The following is a 26,695-nucleotide window of genomic DNA, read 5'->3' as shown; positions in this document are numbered from 1 at the left end:
TTGACCTCGCTAAGGGTTGGATTGCGTAACAACTAAGGTGTGCTGGCCAGGTGATAAAAACAACTGGTGTCGTTGAAGCTGTATATTTTTATAATTATTAGTTATTTACATGCCAGTTATAAATTACAGGTTATTTGCATCCATCACGCTATTTTTTTCGTATTCGCTAGGTACTGAAAGTCTAGGAAATTTGTCAATTGTCCTTTCACGTGAAATTGGTCCATTCTTCACTTCGCTTATAAAATTTAGCTATTGATTGTAAGTAATAACCTAGAATTTAATATTTATACATAATGAGCAAATATATTTAACTGAAACAGTATTACCTACCTACTTAAATTATTTATTTTCAAAAGGTTTCATTCATTTCTATGATGTTGTTGGGATTACATACGTGATATTTCGAATTTTAATTATAATTACTGCTATTATGTGTTGCCAGTCTGAATTGGTATTACTATACTGGTATTCGAGAAAAGAGTATAGTCTTAATCACGAATCTTAAATTAAGACCCTCCATAGTAGGTCCGCGTAATACAGGGTATACCTACAATAACAAAAAAACTCTGATCTTGTCTTTGGCAGAATCCGTCGTCTATAGCTACATATATATACAAAGGGATTCATTCGGATTTGCTTCTCTGTTATCTGTAATTTGAACTTTGAAGAAAAACGAAAAGCTTATCGGAGAGTAGATACACAATAAATATTAAATATCAAACACATTTAAAATATCCCCGCTGGGTGTCACAAGACTTCACTATGGACATACCTACCATAGTGATTATAAAGGCCAATTATTTGGTCTGCTTTAGACTTAGATTACAAAATAAAATACAGATGGAGCATGTCAATCATTCATCGCCCTTGTCAAAGAAAATACGAAATCAAAAACGAATACGTTCCTCCGCTAGTGCTATAGCGATTCTAGTGTCATGCAATACGTCAAAAGGGGTTTGATATTTTAGTAAAAAAATGCTGTCTTGTGATATTAAAACGCTGTAAAACTTGTTCCCGAAAACAAACAAAAAGATAAAACATCGTTTTACAGATTTTCTGTAGATTATTTGGCTTATTTAATTTTGTATACAAATAATAATTTTACAAATACGAAGGAATTCAAAACTTCAACGTATGCTGCCAGTATTTTGAAAATGAATTTGCCATTTTTAGGGGTAAAATGGTTAAAAGATATTCGGGGTAGTGCTGTTGGATTTTTCGATCGTGAATGTGATTATTTGTATAGTGCAATAAAAGTTCATGGTCATTATTAGATTATTTTAAAAAGCATTATACATTTTTTTGTTACTTTTATAAAAAGCGTCGTTTTCGCTTGCGATTTAATTCATGTGAACACATGATGGATATGATGAAAATAAAATGTCCCGCATTCTCGACTAAAAACTACCGCTATTCGCATTCATATGTTTTGAAAAATAAAAACTTTTTTTAATGTAATTTATTTAATAAATTTAATGTAATTTATTTAATAAATTTAATGTAATTTATTTAATAAAAATTGAATAAAATTATTTTGTCCATGTATAACTTTAGTAGATACTAGATAGGTGATAAAATAATTTTTACAATATTATAAAATAATATCAAAAACCCGAATTTATATAAAAATAAAAATTAAAACATGACTGCTAATAATTTATGTAGCCTACGTCACTACCACCACAGCTACCTTCATAATTCAGATGATTGCAATGACACCTCACAAGTCACAACTCAAAATCGATCCAAGAGTATATACTGCAGGGCGTGTCAAAGAAATATTATACATACATACCTACACTTGAAAAACATAGCCCTCTTTCTTCCGTAGTCGGGCAAAAATTTGGGAAATTTTTCATTATCTGGTAACATAACACGCACACAGAAGCACCGTGTACGTACAGTGCAACGGCGAAATGACAGCACACATAGCTTTATGGAAATGACGATAAATTATTCGGTTTAGTTCGGCAACGCTCCATCTGTCTTTTATTTTGTAATCTAAGGCTTTAGATATCAGAAAAAAATTGTGTAAACTACAAAAATAATCATTTGTGTATTGATCAATTAAGTAATAATAATATGTTATACCAGTTACTCAAGAAGCTCAAGACTTGTTAACTCGGTCAAAAATTTTGTTAAAGATTTTTATTCGGTGCATTCCTTTGAGCATTCAAAATAATATCACAATGTACTGTAGTTATTTTATATTAAATATATGAATATTTCTTATAGCGCCATCTAGTAATTGCACGGTTAAGTAGGAGTTAGTAGTTATGATGCTACGTTCGAACCATAGACTACAACATACACAGTTCTTAGTTTCGAAAACTAATAAGAGATGGCGCTGAATTAAAAACTGACGATAACTTGTTAATAATATAAAATATACAGTGAATGTTATGCCCCTTCCTATTTTCATTGTACATTATATTGTAGGAGGTATGAAGCTAAAGAAATGCCTTGTTTTTTATGACATGAAAATAAATAAAAATTGTATTTTCAACGGCAAATTACCTCCGTAATTTGTACCGAGACTTATTTATTGCATTCAATCAAGTAATAATAATTAATAATATGTCTAATGCTAACGTAAATAATGTTCAATAGGAGTTTATCGATAAAAGGTTAAAATAAAATAAAAATTCAATCAGTCACCAAATTTATTTGCGCACTAAATCTATATCTTTATAATACTTTCACCATTAATCTCATTCATTTTGGATAATACGAACTCGTGTTCCTTCGATAATCCTTTTTTACCCAAATAATACGGATACGTATTATTCGTATTTAGGTAAAATATGCCTTCCTTAGTTTTATCACAATTCAAGCCCAATACATTGGTAATCCTTGGCTGTCTCTCATAGCAATTTTTGTCTCTCGCGGCTTGCACAGAATCGCACTGTAAACCAATGAAAGAATTGGGATTCCTCAACGCAGCCATCCACACGTAATACGACCTTAAGTGGCTGCATATAACGTCGCATATGGTCCATATCAGATCGCCTGGTTGGAATTCACCACCATTTACGTAGAAATTGACATGTCCTACGGGCGCAGCCATACCGTATCCGTCTATATTTGTGGCCACCATTTCTACAAAATCAGCATCGCTTTTATCGATACGTTCCTCTGGACCTAGGTTTCGGAAGCAAGGACCAGCTGGGTCCAACCCTGTAAGTCTAGATATGGAATGGCCTGTCAGCTTTTTGTAGTGTTTCGCCGTGAAGCTGGCTGTCTGAGCGCCTAGACTGATTCCTACAATTTCTAGCTTTTTGGGATCTAGACCGTAAGTCGTTAGTTCAGCAAGCATTTTTGCCGTATTCTTACCAACAGGTCGCATAAAACGGGCAGCTCTGTAACAAAAATAATCGTATTTTCAACCGAATTAAAAAAAGGTGGCGATTCTCAAGACGACTGTATTTTTTGTCTTTGAACATCCCCTGGCAGAAAAATATTTCTCAGTCTTTATCATTATTATCTATCTACGAAATATTTTTTGCTTCGTAAGTATAATATATACGATACGATAGGATACGATTATGTGTGTAATGTAAGTTTAAAAATTAACGCCTCGTATTTTACATAATTATATTAGTTTCGACATAAAAATACAGATGGCGCTACACAGTACACTCCAAGTACACTCCATGCATTAATTCATGAAGGATGTACGTCAATACGTCATACACCATGAAAATAATTAAATAAGTAGGACGTAAGTATTTTGTAAAATTATAGATAAATCCATAACAATTATAAGTCGGACCTCAAAGGTCAAATTTATGGTTGCTCATTAGTTACTAAGTAATACTTTTTAATGAATATAAGTTCTTTAGACGCATGTAAAATGTACTCTTAGATAATGTACTATTTTTAATCGTTTGTTTTTCTGTTTACCTAAGCAAAACTCTTACAATATTGTAAGTAGGTATGTATAATAATTATTTATTTATATACTATATTTTATTTCCTAGTGGAATCGCAATCTTTACGTGTAAGCTGCATTTATTCACTCAACATAAAGGTGAAAACCTCAAGGTTGATTTAACTATATTTTAACCTCTCCTATAGAATAATTAAAAGAAGAAAATATACTTTTTAAATCTTAATACATCAGCAAAAACTGTCTCCCATTAAAAGGAATACTTGTAACAATTAATCTTACCTTGGGTATTGCATTGTAGTAAACATATTAGTGTCCAATAGTAACACATTATATCCCAAATCCTTATAAGCAGCGCCCATATTCCTAGCGAATATAAAGTTAGGACTATCCAAGTATCCTCCTATATACAGCACTGTATTTCTCCTAAAATCTATATTAGGATCCAGGGCCAGATCCTTCATCTGGTAGAAATTGTATTTATTGGGCATAATTTTGTCACTGTTTGCGACAGTCATTGTTAGGTATTTTAGACTTCTCTTTGTGATTATTGCTTCTTGATTTGATCCGGGACCTGGAACATATAAATTGGGTGTACATTAACACGGCATTTATAAATCCAGGGATAAATAAATAAATATTTCGGGACAATTTTCACACACGGCACGATCTGATCCCATACTAAGCTTTCGCTTGTGTTATGGAAACCAGATGGCTGATAAGTACGTATATAATTTTAAATAAATACTTAATATATGGATAATTAACACTCAGAGTTCAGACACAGAGCAACCATCTATGCTCATCACAAGAAATATTTGTCCCGGGTGGGAATCGAACTCACGACCAGAGACTTGGAATGCAGGGTCACTACCAACCAAGCCAACCGGTCAGTCAAAAAGATATATAAAAAGTATAGGATAGAGGGTGTTAGAGGTAGCATTACAAACAAACAATTTAATTAGTATTTTGGGATAAGAAAATGAAATATACCCCATGTTATAGTGAATAGTGGTTGGTAATGTTAAAATATTTTTAAGCAATCGTGTATTTTTTGTATGTTTTTTTTTATTCGTCGTCAAGTCGTGTCGGAAACATTTATTTTACTCGTATCTATTATTAGACTTTATTCTAATACAAAAGGCGCGATCATAGGCGCTTATTATATATCTTTAAGATGAATAATATGATTCAGAGATGAAATCATAACTTACAGGTTCCATAGTTTTTGGTCATGATTTACATCCCCTAGATAATTAATTAGATCTTTCATACACGAGTGATAAGGTCCAATATATTGGTTTACTTTTAAATAAGAAGAAAACAAAACTAAATTCATTTTCCGTATTTCATCAAAACATAGCAAGCATATGAAGCAAAATAGAAATTTTTGAAATAACGTTGGAAGAATTATTCGAATCGCAAATAATACCCAATGTAATATGTTTGTCAGAAACTTTTTTAATTAGAGGTCAGGAACATTATCTTAATTTAAGAAACTACTATTTGACATCGAGTTTCAGTAGATTAAAACCAAGGGGCGGAGTCTGTATACTTCTTAAAAATGACTTGTTGTTTAAAAACATAGATCTCACCAACTACGCATATGAAAAAAAGTTTGAATGCTGCGGAGTAGAAGTTGTGGGATACGACATTATCGTTGTTTGCATTTACCGGACTCCTGACTCAGAAGTGAACTTTTTCCTTGACCAATTAAATTTACTATTACACAAATTATGTGAAAAATATTATAAGAAAAAAATTATTATTACAGGTGACTTCAATATTGATCTACTCAAACAAAATAAACATTCGGATGAGTTTAAAGACTTAGCCAAAACGTATAATCTTATATTTCACATCGACGGTCCAACTCGTGGTCAATCATGTTTGGATCAAATATTAAGCAATATAGATAGAGTCAGAGCGGAATTATTACGTTTACACCTCTCAGACCATGACACAGCACAACTTATAACATTCAAAATATCTGATATTAAACCCAAACCTAATAAAAATGCTGTAATAATTTACAAAAGAGATTACAGTGAAGAGAACATTATTAAATTTAAAAGTTATCTCCAAGATTTAACATTTTTTGATATATTTAAGGAACGTGGGAATTTTGAAGTGGCATTCAAAAACTTCTATGACACATTTTGCCTCTTCTATAAATTATGTTTTCCGTTGATTAAAATTAAATTAAGAAATAGCAGCAATAAATGGATAACAAAGGGATTAAAAGTTAGTTGCAATACTAAACGAAATTTAAGGTATCGTTATTACCAAATAAAATCGCATCAAAATAAATCTATTTATTTAAAATACTCGAAAATTTTGCGTAGTTGTATATATAAGGCACAAAAAAAATGTAATATTAATTATTTGAATAAAAGTAAAAATAAGTGTAAATCAACTTGGCAAATAATAAAACACGAGCTAAACTCTCAGAACAGATATACCGAAATTGATTCACTTACACTAAACACTCAAACAATCACAGACCCATCTCAAATAGCTAATTCTTTCAATGAATACTTCAATAATATTGGTAGCGTTAATCAAAACTTTCATAATCAAATCAGTATTACTAATAACCCCTCTTCTATGTACCTGAGACCTATGTCTGAAACGGAAGTTTATACACAAATTATGTCATTAAATAATACCACCGCAGAGGGATATGACGAGGTGTGTACCAAAGTTATTAAACAATGTCAAGCAGAATTGGTACCCGTACTGACACATTTAATTAATTTGTCCTTTTCTTGTGGTTCTTTTCCTGAAGAACTAAAAATATCTATTATTACCCCCTTGTTTAAGAAAGGAGATAAAAATAACATAGAAAACTATAGACCCATTACTCTTATACCTATCATATCCAAAATTTTTGAGAAATGTATGTCTTTGCGTTTGAGTGAGTTCAGTGATAAGTTCCATATAATTAAAGATGAACAATTCGCCTTTCAAAAAAACAAATCTACCAATGATGCAATTTATTCCTTAAGAGCGCATATTCTATTTAACGCAAGTCAAAAACTCCGCGATCTATTACGATAGATCGCGGCTTGCGCTATCCTTTTACTATGAACAGCATAGGTCCACAGGAGAGCGCCGAGCAACATGTCCTCTCTCTGGAAAGGCTCGCTGCCGACTGATTTTAATCGGGTCGCGCGCAGTGTTTTATAGTACTTTTAAAAAAAATTGTAGAAAAATAATAGAGGTACCTTAGTTGATTTTTTAAATTTTATCTTATAAGTAAGACATTCTTTTATTGCAATATGTATAAATTATATTCAATAAAGTCAAATATCTTGGTGAAAATAATCATTTTGTCGACTATAATTTCTAAAAAAATTCACATTGTTCGGATTTTAATTTCGTAAGTTAGGAGTCCAAAATAAAAAAATCTTTTAACTAACTATTTTAATAAGGAGTTTTGCAGTTAGTTAAAAATAATTGTGTGTTAGATCTGTCAGCAATTTCAGATATTTTTAGCTTCGAAATTGACACTAAAAGTGAAATCAAGTAATCATCGGTTCAGTTATCTTGATGGTATTCAGAAATACTGTATTAATTGAAAAAAACTCTTAACTAACTACATAGACAATAAAATTTCCTAAAATTATTAGTAATTCATATGTTTGTAAGATAAGTGGTTGATGGACAATCTGGTTTGAAAAATCACATATTTGAGCCAAACAGCGCACGGACCGCGTACACGGCCTTAACACATTCAATTCTTCAAAACATCGACGCAAAAATATTGACTACTGTATTATACTTTGACATGTCAAAAGCGTTCGATAGAGTGTCTCATGAATTACTATTAAAAAAATTAGAGGCATATGGGATTCGGGGGATTGTGCTAGATTGGTTCCGATCATATCTAAAAAATAGAAAACAAAGTGTTATTATTACTCGGACTAATAATACTAATGAGAAAGAAAGATACCAATCAGAATATATATCTAACCAGTGTGGTGTACCTCAAGGAAGTGTCCTGGGGCCTATTTTATTTTTGTTTTATATTAATGACATTATAGACATAACAAATCGTAAAATAATTCTATACGCGGATGACATATCGATAATTTTTGAATCTGACATAAAAATCTTTGACATTATGAATTTTAACAACGACATTATAAATAATTTGGACAAATGATAAAATGGCTTAGCACAAATAATCTTAAAATCAATCTTACTAAATCTAACTACATGACATTTTCAAATCCTCTGCGCAATAATTTAAAAATAGAATATGATGATGTAATAATGGAAGAAAAAAGTGAAACTTCATTTTTAGGTATTGTTTTAGACAATGAACTGAAATGGTCATCACACATTAAACAGGTGACATCTCCGACATAGGAAACTATCGTCCCATATCTCTCGCTACGATTTTGGCTAAGGTTTTGGACAGTGTGCTTGATGCGAGATTAAACAATTTTTTGGACTTACACGATGCACAGTTTGGTTTTCGACCTGGACTTTCCACTGAAAGTGCAATCTTAAGCTTGAAGCACACTGTACAATACTATACCAAGCGTAAAACACCAGTGTACGCTTGTTTTCTAGACCTTTCCAGGGCGTTTGACCTCGTGTCGTACGATGTTTTATGGAATAAGCTGGAGGGTAGGGGTTTACCAGTTAGCATTCTTAATGTCTTTAAGTATTGGTATGCCAACCAACGTAATATTGTAAAATGGTCTAACGCTTTTTCCGAATCGTATGTGTTAGAATGTGGTGTAAGACAAGGGGGGCTGTCGTCGCCTAAATTGTTCAATCTTTACGTAAATGGCCTTGTTGTCGAACTCAGCAATATGCGGGTTGGTTGCCGGATCGGAGGTATAAGTTGTAACAACATAAGTTATGCCGATGATATGGTATTGCTGGCTCCGACTGCAAGCGCCATTACTGAGATGCTCAAAGTCTGTGAGACATATGTAGCTGCTCACGGTTTGCGTTATAATGTGGCTAAATGTAAATGCATTGTTTTTGGGGACGTTGGTAAGCATAGGAAATGTACGTCTGAGATATCTCTTAACGCGATAACAGTTGAAAGAGTTAAAGAGTTCAAGTACCTCGGACACATGCTTACTGATGACCTCAAAGATAATGTAGATATCGAACGTGAGCGTAGGGCATTGGCGATCCGAAGTAATATGTTGGCCCGTAGATTTGCCCGTTGTAGTAATCCAGTGAAAATCACGCTTTTTAAAGCCTACTGCCAGAATTTCTACACGGGTAGTCTATGGTTTGACTATACTGATAGATCGCTTAATGCCTTACGTGTCATGTACAATAATGCGTTTAGAATGCTGTTGAGACTGCCTCGCTACTGCAGTGCGTCTGGAATGTTCGCTAATGCGCATACTGACGATTTCTGGGCGATAATACGCAAAAAAACAGCGTCTACATTTGATAGAGTGCGGCGCAGTCGCAACAGTCTCTTGATGGTAATTTCGGAGAGATATATGTCATCTTTCATGGGACACTTTGTGCGTAACAAGCGCGGATCCAGGGGGGGGGTCACGGGGTCATGACCCCCCCCTGGGCTAGGTCCACGACCTAAGTGGACCACTAATTTAATATTAACTTTTTTAAATTAATAAATTAATACTGTTCAACATGATGTTTTTATTGAATTTTGAGACATAAAAGTAATATAGAACAATGAAAACAATTTCAAACGGTAACGGAAGAGAATATAACAAAAATTATAGAAAAAGTTTATTAGGGTCGACCTGTGGTCGTCATTTAAGGACAAAAAACAAGTTTTTTGATTTTTGAAAAAATCTATAACTGCGGAATAAAGTGTAATGGTAAAGTTGTATGTAATTAATTTTTTTTCTATAACTTTTGCTGTTACACTTTTCACACAAAACCTCAAATATCGAAATATCCCAGTTCGTGGATAAGACATAAAATAGCAAATTTATTTTTAAATGAACGATAGAAAATATAGTCAAATTACAACAAAAAATCGGCCAAATGCGCGTCGGACTCGCGCACCGAGGACTCCGAGCAAACATATTTTTTCATTATGTTGTATCTTACAATTTTGTTTAAAGGATTTTTTCTTTATCTGTGCTTGTAAGTGCTTACTTAAGTCGTTGCTTTTAACCAAATTTCAAGACTGTGTTCACGGGAAGTACCTTGTAGGTTTTGATTGATGATTCCCTTGCAAGTATAGTTGCGAATTACAGAATATGCGGCTCTAATTGCTTTTTCTCCAGATTGCGTTGACATGGAATTTGAATTAAATAACAGATTTAAGTTATTATAGACCTGAGTTCTGATGTGAATATCAATTAAATACATGTAGACGTTCATGAGTAAAGGGATTGTTAGTTTAAAATGATTTAAAAAATATATTTTTATTTAATTTAATTACCTAAATAATTAGGGTTTTCGCAGTTATTACTACATCTGTGCTATAACACGATACTTTTTACTCAATTTCAAGACTGTGTTTACGGGACAGGGTGCTCCCTGCAGGTATTGATTCCCTTGCTAATGTCGAAATCCTACGGTCTACGGTCCCTTGATGCTGTGAAAAATTCAAACGTTTTAGCCAACGCAATCAAAAGATGGAGCTGTAAATGCTGAAATTTTTCGCAAAATTCGACCCTCCCTAAGAAATCAAAACCTACAGGGTAGTTCCCGAGTACACAGAGTCATGAAATTTAGTACAATCAAACGTCTTATAACGCAGACTAGCTTACCACCCGCGGCTTCGCCCGCTTTCTCTTAAACCTTATAAATTATATACTATTCCCCTTGAATCACTCTATCTTTAAAAAAAACTGCATCGAAATTCGTTGCGTAGTTTCAAAGATTTAATCATACATAGGGACATAGGCACAGAGACAACGACTTTGTTTACTAATTGCGAAAAGCACGAATTTTTCCTTAGATTATAATATAAAAAAATATTTTTACAATTTTTTAACTTAGGTACCCTGTTACTCATGAACGCTGTATTAACTGACATGTATTAACTTGATATTCATACCAAAAACTCAAGTCTATAATACCTTTACGCTATAATAAAATCAAACTTCTATGTCAACGAATCAGAAGATACAGCCGTAAATGCCGAAAAATTTCGCAAATTTCGACATTCGCAAGGGAATCAAAAATCAAAACCTACAGGGTAATTTCCGTAAACTCAGAATCTTGAAATTCGGTAGAAAGCAACATCTTATAGTACAGATACAGGAATAATTGCAAAAAATATATATATTTTTCAAGTTTGTCTGCATGTCAAGACCCTTTTTCTCAGGAACGCGTGGAGGTATCAATCTGAAATTCATACCGAATACTCAAATGTACGGTTCCAAAAAATCAAACCTATATGCTAACGCAATCAAAAGATACAGCCGTTTATGCTGTAAATTATCGCAAATTTCGACATTATCGCAAGGGAATCAAAATCTATCTAGGTATTGTGCTACTTGTGTCAGCACAGATGGAGGAAAAAATTGCTAAAACATACATTTCATGCTTATCAACATTCGCAAGTGTTGCCAGGAATCAAAACCTACAGGGTACTTCCCGTGAACACAGAATCTTGATATTTATTCTTTATTTAATAGAAACTTACGTCTTATAGCACAGATAAAGGAAAAATTGCAAAAAGCATAAATTTAATATTAAAACATATAAAAATGTTTGTACGGAACTCTTGGTTCGCGAATCCGACTCGCACTTGACCAATTTTTTTTAAATCTACGTATCAATTAAATTACCAAAATATAGCTTTTGAAAATTGCCCACGTCTATGTGACCCCCCCCTGGCACTAAGGCTGGATCCGCCCTTGGTGCGTAAACTTGTCCATTCAAAGCGACAGGTTTACGCATAGGGTGCCCCGTCAACTGATGATAGTACTTTAATATTGTACCTACTAACATTAGCTTTTAAGTCACGTACTAACATTAATGGATCCCTGTCATCTAATTGTTTAAATAAAATAAATAAATAAAATAAATTAATAAGGTCTGTAGTAAAGTGAATAAATTTGTATATGCCCTGAGGCGCCTACGAAAAATTACGGATTTAAGAACCACTCTATCGACTTATCACGCTCATGTAATATCTATCTTCAGTATCTTGAGATACGGTCTTATAATCTGGGGTAATGGCGTAAACATCAGAAAAGCGTTCATCTCCCAAAAAAAATGTATACGCGCGATTTGTGGCGTAGGTCCGTACGAATCGTGTAAACCGCTATTTATTAAACTCAAGTTGTTAACTTTGCCGTGCTTATATATTTACGAAATTTGTATTTTTGTAAAAAGACATAAGTATCTTTTTAGCACGGCCCAAGACATATACAGCCACGAACACCGTCATGCAAATCGACTCGTCTATAATAAAACATCCAGGACCACTTTATATACCAAAAATTGTCATGCTATGTGTATTCGTATATTTAATAAACTTCCGGAATCTATAAAAATGTTAAATATCGGTCCTTTTAAGACAAAACTGTATGAGTGGCTAAATAATAAAAAATTTTATAATGTATCGGATTATTTAAATTCGTGACATTGAATTTTTTATCTTGACTAATGAATATAATATATAATGTGTACCTTTTATGTAAGACAATGAAATAATGTACTTTTTATATAAATTAATGTTGCGGAGCTGATAATATAATTTGCACGCCATTCATGGCTAATGTGTTGATTCGACCTATAATGTAATTTGTTATCTTTGTACACACATTATGCAAATAAAGAGATTTTTTTTTTTTTTTTTTATAATATTTGAACGACATTTCTCCAACCTATACAATACACATGTCCATATTTGTGCTCGAAAATAACGGAAGATCTATTTACTTCTTAATGTAACTGAAAACAATGTCGGAACAAATATCCATCAAAATAAATACTGTTAAAATGTTTGTTATGTGATTATATTGCCAAGGCTTTTGTGATTCATTGAACGTAAATAGGGACTTTCCGATTTAAAATACACATCGACAAATAGTTTCAGATAAACACTAAGAAGACAGGAAGACATAATATTCGTACATGCATTCTCTTAAAATTTTACTAGACTGAAACAAATCTCTACACATGTACTAATTCTAAAGACGCTTCAGACTACATTATTACACTCAAATTTCAATTTTCACAAAAAGTACAATTGTTTTTCTATTTCATACTGAGCCCTGCGCCTCTAAATGTCAACCTAAATAACCTATCAACAAAACATTTGTATCAATCGTCACTCATAGTATGATACATAGCGGGTGTGCCACAGGGTTCCGTTAACGCGCCACTATTATTCCATACAGTTGCTTGCCAGTTACTATAGGCATCACTTGCGTGAAGCATTTAAATGACAACATAAAAATGCGACCAATCGCTTTCACTAGACAGTCATGACATTGATCTTTACAGACGGAAGTTAAAGTGCATTGTTTTTATTTAATAAGTACGATCGAATTGCAAGAAATTGTTTGTTTTTTTTTTGTATAGTATGGCTGAAGTAAAGTGCAAATGTGTTTACTGATTATTTATAGAGCGCAAAAATTAAGTTAAATTATGTTTTTTATCTGTCATTAACCGAGGCAAAAAGTCAATAAGTAAAATTTAATCCTGCGTCATATTGAATTAAATATTAAACAGACAGATATTTAAAAAATATATTTAATTCTTTACACAAAGAAAAGAAATACTTTCATGGATAAAAATTAAAATAATAAAAAATCATATGTTAATACTACATTACAATTAATGTACTCGTAACAAACATAAATCTATTGATAAAATATTTATTTACACCCCGACAATATCGGATAATTTAAGTCAGTAAATCAATCCAGTTTGAAATGCGACTTAAATTGTAATTTATGCCATAACTAAACTTCAAAAACATAGAATAATTAAAAAACGTAGTTCTATTTTTAGTCTTTACTTATTAACTTTGAAGAAAATATATAATTTATTTTTTTTGTAATGAAAATATATTATAAATTATAATCTTGTCATAATCTCTATTAAAATAAATAAATAATCTCATCGCATAAAAAACTGTAATAATTAAGTATTCCGTTTCTAATTATTATCAATCAATTTGGCTCATCTTATTTTCTGAATATCGAAACAAATGCGATGCTTTTCCGATTCTTATTACATATTATCGATCGTTTTAAAGTATCTCATTTTCTGAATATCAAAATAAATATTTCAGTGAATAGGTACCTACTGCTTTACAAACAAGTATTATCACCAAACAAAAATCACATCAAATTATTCCATCTAATTCGGTAAAAGAAACATTTTTTGGATCAACTAATCTATATTATAAACAGGAAAGGTTTGTATGTATGTATGTATGGTTTTCACGCATAAACTACTGGACCGATTTTGATGAAATTTGGCACAGATAATCTTTAGACCCTGAGAACGAACATGGGCTACCTTTTATTGCGAAATATGTACCACGGGCGAAGCCGTTACTAATAAAATATTATCATGTAATATGGGACAAAATAATGCCATAATATTTCTCTTTATTTTTTCAATAAGTAATAAATAATACTTACAATCTGACAAGAAGCCATTCGGATAACCCTCCATATATTTTGAACTGTGCATTGTTGAAACATTACAAATAGACAACAAACAAAATACAACAATTATTGCTAGCATATCGTTAAACAAATTCCTCGTTGCAATTCACTTATAAAAATACTTATTTTATTATCACCGCTTTGTAAATATTTTTAACACTATTTTATTTAAAAACACTAAAGTAACAATCTTCATAATATTAATACCAGTACTAATTTCAAGTAAAGGCCTGTTTGTATTTTTTTACACGCACAAATATCGTCATAAAAATTTACGGCTATCTATCGTTTAAAAATACATACGTCCATGCGGACATCATGACAATGTTACAGTGCAAAAATTCATTCGACTTTGGCTCTCCGATTATACTCTGTGGCCCTTATAAAACGCGCGAAAAATGTGTTGATTTTTTTTAATTTGCGTCATGACCATGATTAATTTAAATGAAGTTAAATGTTGCTCTATGTTAAATTTAAATATATTTATTAGATGGATCCTTGACCTCCAGGAAGTTGGCACCGCGAAATAGTCACAATTTTTTTAAGCCTGTTCCGGTATGATTTAGGTTTGTTCTACTTTGTTCCAATATGGCATAGGCCTAAAACAATCTTTATTTTTTTCCACTAGCCTACCTATTTAACAATATGCTTCGAACGTAACACGTCTAAAATTTATTTAAATTAAGGCTCAAAAAATAAATATTAAAAAATACTTACAGCTGTTCTTCATATAATTTTGAAGGGAATTAGTAAACGCCATAGTTATATCAACCCAATCATTTATATTCTGCATATAAATGTATTGAACTTTTAAGAATAAAATAATATGTACTAAATATAGAGCACGCATAATGAAAACTTCTGTTGTTTCTTCTGAAAAATTGATGCGAAAAATTAATTTCATTTTGCTTATATACGAAGAGTTATGCAAATTTTGACATATTTTCAAAGATTAAAAAAGACACAGACATGCATGGTCGAATTATTAACCGAATTCTAAAGAGTCTTAGGAATTGTTTATAAGAATTAAATGTAGGCCATTCACTTCTAAATAATAGTGGTAGATTTAAAAATATATGTATGAAATAACGAGTTCACGTTATGAATTTATATTTTTTTTATAGTTTAGTTAGGTTTTATCCCGGATATCCCACGGGAACGGGAACTATGTGGGTTTATCTTTGAAAACGCAGGCGGAAAGCTAGTACTACATAATACTACTACTACCAATTTTAGTAGAAATTTTAGTACTCTACCAATGTCTACATTAGTATAGTAAGTAGGATAGTTAGTACCTACTCTACCGCTCTACTCTACCGTTTACTCTACCCGTGTACAGCGGCCATAATAATATATTGGGATTAACATTTTTAAACAGCGTTTAGACTTTAGAGTCGTAAATTGGAAACATTGGCATTATTTGTGAAAAGTTAATCTTTGCATCTTTGTAAAATTTTTACCATAGTTCAATAATCAATATTGAACCCGCATGTTGCATAGTTTCCTAGATATAATTATTGACTACCTACTGATGGCCTTTAACTTCGTCCACATAAATAATACCTAATTACAGTACTCCCAAACTGATAATGCGCATAGAAAAATTCGTCACTGTTCGGCAAATGTCATATTCCCCGAGCCTCCGAAGACGATATGTATATAGAGTGGTTAAATGTATTTTCTTCATGCATAGTTTATTAGAATAATGAGTTTTATTGTGATTTTATGGTAAAAGAGATAAGTAACAAAATTTGTTTCGATAATTCAATGTAAGTTAATAGCGAGGATAAGCCACACGATTGCGAATAAATATTTGTTGTATTGATTTACTTGGAAAATTCTATACTTAGAAGTTTAGAACTATTAAAGTGTCTTACTGAAGCTGGCGTAATGTTGGATGACGGATGTATGCAAGGTTAAAATAAGACAAAGTTAATATTTAAAAAAATGATTTTCAAATACTGGTTTACATTTAAATTTTAGAAATCTAATCATTAAAATCTCAGTCCAAAGGATTTACAGAAACAGGGATTATCTCTATTTCTGATATCGTGGAATGATCAGAACGTTCATAATGCTCTTATTAATTTTCACTTTCCCCACTGCTATCTCCTACCTGTGTAAATAATCATTTTATCGGAAAATTCATCTTTGAAACAAAACTAAGAAGGGTATGTAACAGCAGCTCTATATCATTCCACACAGAGATAATACGTGCGGTCACTACCAAAATATTCAGACGACTGACGGATTTTTGAATTTTTTGACTGACAGGCTACCGTCACCTACCGCCCGAATTGTTTTCGATTGTGTATGAATTGACTCCTATTTCTTTCGAACAAGGCGCAAGATACAAGTGCATTGTTTAGGGCACTTACGATTCAATGATTCGGTGTGATTCGGGTGTTTCTGGAAATACGATAATTAGCGAAATTCTGCATGCGCATTATTAATTTTGGAGTACTGTAACTATACTTTAATATTATAAAGTTCAAGTTTGTTTGTTTGAACGCGCTTATCCCAGGAACTACTGGTCCGATTTGAAAAATTATTTCGGTATTAGTTCGGGTAAAACCGCGGGGCACAGCTAGTTATTAATGTTTGTTTTTGGCCTCAGTTTTTATATAAACTAGATAGACCACACAAGTTCACTAGTTCCACTTTTATTTACGTTTAAATTAAAACTAAGACCGGTTAAATTAGATTATCGTCAGATATAACAATATATTGAAGATGATGTTACAAAACCTGTCGTAGCTTTAAAAGCTAATTATTAATACATTAAAATGAGTATTTACTATAAAATTTATAGTAAATACTCATTTTAATGTTATAAAAAACTTGATTGACATAAAAAATGCCTACAGCTTGAATATGAATACATACGCTTCTGAATTAGTTAAAAACTGGACGTGACACGAGTAAATCTTGTGCTTCATTTAAAAAATCTTAACTATTAATATAGTCCCATCAAGAGCGAAATAATACAATGTTACAAAGCTAAAGAGTTTGTTTATTTGTTTGAACGCGCTAATCTCAGGGACTACCTACTTACTGGTCCGATTTGAAAAATACTTTCGGTGTTAGATAGCCCATTTATCGTGAAAGGCTTATAGGCTATTTATCGTCACGTTAACACCAACAGAAGCGGAGCAATGCGGGTAAAACCGCGTGGCACAGCTAGTAAATTATATTTTATCTACTCCATGTAGAGACAAAATCAACAAACCAAAAATCATCTATTTCAGGCGTTGCTGAATTATAACTACTGTTACTAAGCGATTTTCTTTAATTGTATAATATCTATAGATTGAAAATACATACAAAAATGTGTCTTTGTTTCAGGTGGTTTATTTTCATTTGAAGTTGAATGATGTTGATATCGTTTGCAGACTTTCCATAGTGAGATATAGATATATGGTAGTGATAATTTTCTCCACCATATTCTGAGATCTTATAAAAGTACAAGTATAAAACAATTATTATTATTAAAGCACAAAACCAAGTCCATAGTTTAAACTTAATTAAAATTCTGAGATATTCTGAGATCTTATGGATGAAAAACTGAGTAAAAACTATTTTGTCAGTAAACGCAGGTTATTGGAGGTTAATAATTTCTTCATTATAAATAATTGATTTATTATTATTAATCTAATGGTGAATGACGTTAAACGAGAAAACATACCTTGTAATAATTACAATTACAATAATTACAAAATTCAATTAAAGAACGAAAAAAAATATATATATATTACGGGCTGAATTGAGAACCTCCGCCTTTTTTTGAAGTCGGTTAAAGAAGAAGAGAGGATATATGGAGAGGATTATGGAATATTTAATAGTGTTATTTTTTTTCTCATCTCTAGATCAGATTCTATGTTAGGTTAGTGTCTATAATTATTTCTAAGCAATATTTATTACCAATATTAATTATCAGAGGAATGATTTTATTGTTTGTTTTCATTTAGGTACATAAAATCTAGCAGACCAATCAAAAAATATTTTGTCAGAAAAATATTTACCGAGTAACCTAGACAGTAGACATATTTTATTTTATATATCTATCCTAGGTCAACCCGTTTCGGACAAACAACTAGCTAGTAGATGTTGGAAAATTTTTACGCCTGCAATATATGTCATAGTTATAATGATAGCACACGTATCATACAGTAACAACAGGCGTTTAAATTCTTGTATGTCATGTCTTCATATTATGTTTATGCAATTTTAAATTTGTTTATGATTTTTTATTTCTTTTTTTCAGCAATATGCAAATCTTACTATTGCGTATAACATAGCCTATGTCACTTCTACTAAAAAGGGAAATAATTTATGGCTTAACTTTCAGTTGGTGGTATTTAAAATTTTGAAATTAGCCAGTTGACTTCTTGAGTTAAATCGTTACAAACAAACAAAAATGAACTAATCTTTCCCCTTTATAAAATTAGTTCGGATAAGCGACTAATATTATTCCACCCCTTTGTACGCTGGAAAACTGGTATAAAATTTCAAGAGACGGGTGTTTTTATTTTTTAAGTAGGCGTTTTTTACAACTTGACATTAATATGATATTTATTTTCATAAAGTATACGTTTTATTATGAGATCCTGTATTCTAATTTGTCGTACAAAGGATATTCGACGGGGATGTTAAATGGCATGTTTAACAATGCAATTTTTTTAAAATTTCGTATGATTATTCCCTTTTCCATTAAATTAAATATTAGAAATATTTTTGACTTATCTCATAAAAACTCAGTTAAAGACTTTGGTGGTATCGATGCATTTTTGAACAGGGTAATATAATCCGATTCTAATACTACATGGGTTGTGTATGTAAAATTAGGAAGGTGATTGACCTTTTCTGGAACGAAACAGCCTATTTCGTACCAGAATAGGTACGTGACGTGAGCTCACGTGAGCTTTGCAGTTTGACTACAGAGCTTTTTGCCTTATTACAAATTTTATATGTACCTATGTATATGTTTATAGAAGGTTTTTGTGGCAATAATGAATCATTGTTTTCTTGAGACTGACTGTTGTTTATTATGTCATTTTGTCATTTCGACGCGCGATGATCCAACCACTCAGTACATTTTATAAATTAATTTTATGGTGTTTCATTGGTATACATAATTTATAGTGTATTCTAATATATCAAGGGTGATTCTATTAGGCTTACTGGACTAGCGCGGCAATAATAAAAAATAATTTGGAAAATCCAAAAGTGCACGCCTCATTTTTTTTATAATTATTTATTAATTATTATTTTTGTTTATTTAATAACAATTAAACCACATCGAACCAGACCCTGAAAAATGAAAGGGTTCTATTCCTGAGCATACTCAAGCGTAAGAGAAAAAAAAAGACTCGATTAGTAAAGTATTTCGGTCGCTATCGTGTTAACAAGAAAAAGGATCCGCACATACAGACACACGGACGTCCAAGACAGAACTTTTTTAAACTGTTTTTTAACTAGTTTAAATAAGAAAAATGACATCAAAAATATCATGAATGTTAAAAATAGTGTTTTTTCTTAATATGTGTGTGTATGTATTATCTTACAAGTGCAATGTATGATACATAAAGACATTTTAAGTTTGAAAAATCAGATGTTTTGCGCGAAGTGACAGTAGTACCCACCTCAACGCTTCGCTTATGAGGCGTGCAATAGTAATTATAATAAAAGTGAAGTCACTGTGTAGTGTCAAGTAGAGCTCTCCCTAGAAAAAACATTATATTATATTAGGTACCTACTTAAATGACCGATTTTCTAGTCGAGATAGTACCTATACATATTATATTTTTTAATCGTTATTTCACATCGGGAATCTCGTCCAGAGACCAGAACCTAACGGTTCTTTACTCAAACGTTAGCCACTATACCAAGGGGCAAGGTGGTAACATAATTTTTACATAAATTGCAATTAATGTGTATGCAACTGGAAAAAGCTCGGTTTTACTGCACAAACATCTAATTGTCCCGTAAAGCTTTAACTTATTTCCTTATTCCACATTGATAGATTTTAAGGAAAAAAATCTCAGCTTTTTGAATGTTATAACTCTTATATTATAATAACAAATACTGCCCAAGTATTCAAACAGCTTCTCACACTTAAGAGAAAATACATCACACTGCAAATAATACCAAAAACATCATACATTACACTGCAAATAATACAAAAAACATATTATTATGTAAAATACAAACCAAAACATAACTATAAACCAACTTAAGCTCTATACAGTTTCTGGCGTAGCTTTGAAAAACTCCCACGTCAATTTAAACTAATATTTGCATACAGTTGTCTGTTTATAATACCAATACTTTCCTGAAGCCTTGGTCACCAAATTTGGTATACCAGGTCAAGGTTATATCAATATTTAAGGTTATATCGTTCTTCCTTTTCTGCAAGACTTATATAAATATATTATATCCCTGTAACATATTATTATCTATATTCTATACTAATATTATAAAGAGGAAAGGTTTGTATGTGTGTATGTATGGTTTTCACGCATAAACTACTGGACCGATTTTGATGAAATTTGGCACAGATAATCTTTAGACCCTGAGAAAGAACCACCTTTTATTGCGAAATATGTACCATGGGCGAAGCCGGGGCGGACCGCTAGTTATACCTAAAATTGTAAAAATGTAGAGATGACAGAATAAATGTAGAGTTTGTAAACTGTACCTACTAACATAATTTGAAAGTATCATTATGTATCACACTTAAGTCTTAAACTCTACAACGAACATAACATTGTAAGGACGTTAAGAAATTTCAAGATCATAAAGAAAATACCCCGACAGTTCGAACAATGGCCGGTTTTCATAAAGCTCTACAACACATACAGCCTTAGCTCCCACCACGCCACGAAAAAGGCCGGCATTGAATCAGTGTGGCGCGCGATTTCGAACGCGTGCGCAGTGTAACAACGCATCCGAATAACGAATCCAGTTGAAAATCGATTTCAAAATCGAATACGAAATTCAAGTGTGTGTGACAGTTTCAGTGTGTTCAGTTTTGTTTTTAATTTTATACAGACGCAGAGGCACAAGTTTATATGTTGACATTACAACAGCTGTCAAAATAAACGCGTGAAATATCGAGGTAAGGCAGTTTTCGACTTTCGTGTAATTGTATAAATACAGATTGTATAGAAAAACAGTATCACGTTTAGAACAAAAAATATATCGACAAATTTCGTAATTGAGTTTACTTATGCGGAAATAATTTGAGAACTTTGTACTTTTTTTTGCTGGGATTCATTCATTTTGCGATTTCTTTTTTTTTGTATTAAGTATAACAAATCGATTAATGATAAATACGAGAAATCTGTTTTGCTAAGCATATACCAAAAAGATAAATGATGCTTTTCATATAATTGAGATATTATAGATTAATCAATATTCTTTAGTAATTTGCAACAAATTGTAATGTACATACATGGGAACTTTAACCGATCGATGATGTAATCTGACAATAATGCCTTAACAATAATTATTGTATGGTGCAAGTAATTACGCTAGCTATACCTACATATATCTAAGAACACACCACGTATTATTATAAGATAATCATAAGTTTTTTATAAGAACTTTTGAAACTCTATAAAAGTTTAAAGCTCATCCATTTTTATGTTAAAATTTTTAAATAGGAAGTGAAAATTTCTTCAAAAATATTTTGACAAAATGTTATGTTTATAGTTCATGGGTTTAACTATAATCAAAGTTATTAAATTTTTTGAAGTCTCTTTCACCAGTAAATGGATATTTTTTTCGATTCATAACGCCCAGTGACGCATATAGAGCACATAAAAGTATGAATTAAATGAAAAAAAATAATAAATAAAATACCATGGGCCATGGATCCCTGTTACCCTCTTATCCCCCTCTCGTGTTAAGTTTTTAACTTCTGGGAGTCGAAGCGAAAACCTCTGAAATTTAAAACATGATTGCACTGTACCACTGTATTTCTTCACAACAGCTGTAAAGATATTTTAAATAATATTATTAAATTTATAACGTACCTAGTAAGTACATACTAAAACTGCAATTATTCATTTTTCGCCTAGATAGAGCTACACACAATTAAAAAGCTAAACAACTGCAGTCCAAAAGCTTTAGCGATATCCACAGTTAATCAAAGTTCGCAGTATTATAACTGTGGCGTACGTACAGTAGTACCTTTGACGGTGTTACCGTACGGTCACGGGTCGGTGGTCGGTGGCCATCTGTGACCAAACATCTGCTGTTATAAATTGTATTGTTTGTGAAGATTTAAGTCAAAAATATGACACGAATACAATTATTTTTTTATGTTCTTTCTTGCTTAATTGATGTTTAAACTAACTTTGAATAATAAATTAATTCGAATATTAAGGTCGATATTTCTATCTTATAATAATAAATAATAATAATTATCCCTTTATATATTATACTAGCTGCTCCGCGCGGTTTCACCCCCGTGGCTCCACTCCTGTTGGTCGTAGCGTGATGATACATAGCCTATAACCTTCCTCGATAAATGGGCTATCTAACAGCGAAAGAATTTTTCTAATCGGACCAGTAGTTCCCGAGATTAGCGCGTTCAAACAAACAAACTCTTCAGCTTTATAATATTAGTATAGATTATACTACTGCATATATAGTTTTAACACGAGTCGAATGTCTGTAGAATGTTCCATCACGATACGTGCAATGGATCGCAAATTTGAGTCTTTAGAAAGAAAGCCTCGAATTTACTTCCGGTAAAAATGAAATAAATTTGTTTCTTCCTAATTTCCTTAATCGAATTACAGTCTACTATACGGAAAGCATCACTGTTTCTTCATGTTTTGATTATTATATAATTGAAGTAGGTATATTATGAATAAATCCAATATCGTATTTTAATTAATGTTATTATATTTTTTGTGCTAGATTGTGTAATGTGTTAACCCTTTCCGTTCGGACTTCCTTGCAGACATTCGTGTAAATTAATTACTATTGATAGGATATTACCGAAACATACGAATTTAATAGTTGTTTTAGTGTGTATTAACTACACAAATAATTAAATGTCTGATTATAATGATCGACTATCCCTTGCCAAGTGAATTTATATTACGATCAGTTCAGAGCGATCTAGAGACAAACACACAAAAACATTTCGCTTCGGCATAGCACATAATAAATATTAAATATACCTACTTTCCTGTAAAGTCTTACTCTGGAATAGGTCTGAAATAAATCTGTTTCACACACAATTTGAATATACGGCCTAGTATCCATTATATTATATTTTGATAATTGCTCATAAAAAACTTTAAAACATTTTGCAATAAAATAATCTAGGGCTCTTTTTAAAAGCAAGTTCAAAAGTCTTTAATTTCTCTCTCAATCAACGCCCTTATATTGGTAGTACCTCAATTTTAAACCAATCTCTAAATATTAGCCGAAAAAAGGGCTCCTACTAAACATACATATTATAAAACATTTGGCAGACATAAATAAAACAAGCTTACGGTCACTTCTATAACCATTTCCATATTTGGAGATGAGATCATCTTACGAAATTATTATGTATGTTAAGTGTTGACATACCGCTTCTCATAAACTTGATGCTTATACGTTATAACAACATATCTAGGTATAGCTGTGTATATAGTCAACACAATGTATAGGTACTTAGTAAAATATTGAATGAGCTAATCTAAGAAATAAAAAAGAGCTTACCTACTTAACCTTTCTTGAAGGTTGGTTAAATGTTACTTACCACTGGTATTACGGGTGCAAATGGGCGACGCGGACGTTTATCTTTTAACATAGAGTAACTCGCTCATTTACCTGCTTTTTACATAAAAAGAAGAAAACAAATCTCATGACTAAGTACCTGCTTTTATGATTAAACTTTTTTGCTTTGGATAGTCTATTTATCGAGGAAGGGAGTTCGACATCGAACGTTATGGCTCAAATAAATAGGAGCGGAGCAGCAATATTCATTATGAAAGAAAACGCCAGGTTTTAATAAAATATGATAAGATTTTTGAAGTGAAACTTCTTTATCGGGGTTGGAAAAAAATTTGGTGTAACATTTTTTCGTTACGCGCCATCTTGTTTTTATCCCTACCACGCGTGATTGACGTATTTCTGTAAAGTTGCATAAAGTAAATTATTTTTTTGAAAAAATAAGGTCATAAAGAAGTTTCACTTCTTACGTGTGTACAATAGAACACGCACACATTTTTTTTTATTAGGTTACGGTTTCACACAGCGTTCGATATTAAAACACGAAAAAATTTTCTACCAACTCGTCACGTGACTTTTACTATCTATTTAGTTTAAAAAATAGGTGTGTTACAAAGTTACTTAATACAATATTAATCTAAATGTTCCACAAACATCAGTGGCCGACCTCGAGATAATGTCAATCAACAGCTTGCTGGTAATTCATTAATGTGCCTTCAGTTTGTTGTGAAACCGATGCACTGACGAAATGTGTGAATCATTGCGGATTTTGGACATGTTCATTTTGTAATTTAAAATTTTAATGGTACATTTATCATTATGTTATACATGGTTTTATAGTTAGTTTTTATTTTTGAGTTTCGAAGCCAAGGGTAAAAAACGTGACCTACTGAGGCTTCGCTGTCCGTCTGTCTGTCTGTCGTGTCTGTGTTAAAATTTTCAGAGATGATGAAATGCTGTTATCAAATTAAAAAAAAAATGAAGGTTAAGCAGTAGGCACGGGGTAGTAATCACAAATTAGATGGGTGATATTTTTTTGCAGTTCCTCTTTTGCTTACCTATTTCTGTGTGTGTGTCGCCAGTCCGACTCGCACTTGACGGTTTTATTATCTCATTTATTTGTATTTGTAGCAAACCAATAAGGACCTAAAAGCTTTATGTTATTTTGTACCTATTGTGTAACTTAACTTATTACAACAAGCACGGGAAAAACGTGTATATTTGGAAATTATAGAGAGTCGAAGAAATAGATGATAATACCTATATTATATGTTTATGCTTATGCGATTTGTGAAACGCAGTGGTATGGTATAAATTGAATATATGTGAAAGTGAGATATAAATTATTATAAATTTCATATTTTATGTAACATTATAACATTTATAACTTAGGGTAAGTCCGGGGTAGTTGGCCATAGTTTTTTCTAAGCTCTATCAGAAATGAAATACTTTTGTTTTTGTGATTGTATTTATTATTTATTAAACTTTAAAGATTCAACTATGATATTCTAAACATAAAAGTAATAAATTCTAATAAGATCACCTTATTAATTTAAGTTTTTTAAAAATTACAATTGGCCATCTCTCCCGAGGTGTCCGGGCGTGATGGCCATGGCACTAGAGGTAAGATGGCCATAACTCAATTATAGGCTTACGATTACTTTTTGCCCCATTTTATAGTTTTAAGTCTTCTTTTATCTTCTTCGACGCGCTTTTTAGGGTTCCGTAGCCAAAATGGCAAAAACGGAACCCTTATAGTTTCGTCATGTCCGTCTGTCCGTCTGTCCGTCTGTCCGTCTGTCACAGCCGATTTACTCGGAAACTATAAGTACTACAGTGATGAAATTTGATGGGAATATGTGTTGTATGAACCGCTACAAAAATATGACACTAAATAGTAAAAAAAAGAATTGGGGGTGGGGCCCCCCATACATGTAACTGAGGGATGAAATTTTTTTTTTCGATGTACATACCCGTGTGGGGTATCAATGGAAAGGTCTTTTAAAATGATATAAAGTTTTCTAAAAAACATTTTTCTTAAAGTGAACGGTTTTTGAGATATCAGCTCTCAAAGTCGTAAAAAGTATGTCCCCCCCCCTCTATTTTTATAACTACGGGGTATAAAATTCTAAAAAAAATAGAGGTGATGCATGCTAATTAACTCTTTCAACGATTTTTGGTTTGATCAAAGTATCTCTTATAGTTTTTGAGATAGGTTGATTTAACTGTAATTTATTATATTTGCTGCTACGGAACCCTTTGTGCGCGAGCCCGACTCGCACTTGGCCGGTTTTTTATTTTAGTTAGGTATTGTCTCCCCCTTTTCAGTTGACGTCAATGTGGAGACCGCTTTAGAACCTTTTTCAAAAAGCACGTGTCCCGGACGACTGTTTAGCTGTAGTCCAGATTCATAACATCTCAATAGCCCGGTTTACACGCACACTCTTTACCGCGTGATTGAGTGCGCGGGATT

At 32.1% G+C, this 26,695-nt stretch overlaps 2 protein-coding genes across 4 annotated transcripts in view; one reads left to right on the top strand and one right to left on the bottom strand.

Annotated features, from left to right (window-relative positions):
* Nucleotides 1–2,645: 2,645 nt before the first annotated feature.
* LOC149903831 (lipase member H-B-like) lies at nucleotides 2,646–15,355 on the bottom strand. 2 transcript variants are annotated; one of them, XM_090107998.1, is made up of 3 exons: nucleotides 15,205–15,355; nucleotides 4,172–4,463; nucleotides 2,646–3,359 (listed from the first exon to the last, which is right to left on the bottom strand). In XM_090107998.1, the coding sequence occupies exons 1-3, from the start codon at nucleotides 15,335–15,337 to the stop codon at nucleotides 2,681–2,683; spliced, it is 1,104 nt and encodes a 367-aa protein (XP_089964124.1). In that variant the 5' UTR covers nucleotides 15,338–15,355; the 3' UTR covers nucleotides 2,646–2,680. The 2 variants fall into 2 exon arrangements, with proteins under 2 accessions (XP_089964124.1, XP_089964125.1); XM_090107999.1 differs by lacking the exon at nucleotides 15,205–15,355 and adding an exon at nucleotides 14,461–14,800.
* Nucleotides 15,356–21,377: 6,022 nt separating this feature from the next.
* The window catches only part of LOC149903829 (uncharacterized), an 84,612-nt gene continuing 79,294 nt past the window's right edge, over nucleotides 21,378–26,695 (top strand). For both annotated transcript variants that reach the window (XM_090107745.1, XM_090107744.1), the window contains exon 1: nucleotides 21,378–21,604. The gene's annotated coding sequence lies outside the window, so the exon portion shown is untranslated. The remainder of the gene's footprint in view (nucleotides 21,605–26,695) is intronic.

This window comes from Colias eurytheme, chromosome 12 (genome assembly GCF_061535395.1).
Source record: "Colias eurytheme isolate Ceu_HAF_F1 chromosome 12, ilColEury1 Martin Lab GWU primary, whole genome shotgun sequence".
Lineage (NCBI taxonomy): Eukaryota > Metazoa > Arthropoda > Insecta > Lepidoptera > Pieridae > Colias > Colias eurytheme.
Note: the sequence above shows the minus strand (reverse complement) of the source record. Positions and strands in the feature narration are given on the sequence as shown.

Excerpts from the sequence above, each read along its gene's own strand:
- LOC149903831 (XM_090107998.1), bottom strand. The coding sequence starts at position 15,337 with ATGCGTGCTCTATATTTAGTACATATTATTTTATTCTTAAAAGTTCAA. Across the intron at positions 4,464-15,204 it reads AAATTATATGAAGAACAGCT|GTCCCGGATCAAATCAAGAA; the intron begins GTAAGTATTTTT and ends TATATGTTCCAG. Across the intron at positions 3,360-4,171 it reads ACTACAATGCAATACCCAAG|AGCTGCCCGTTTTATGCGAC; the intron begins GTAAGATTAATT and ends TTTTTGTTACAG.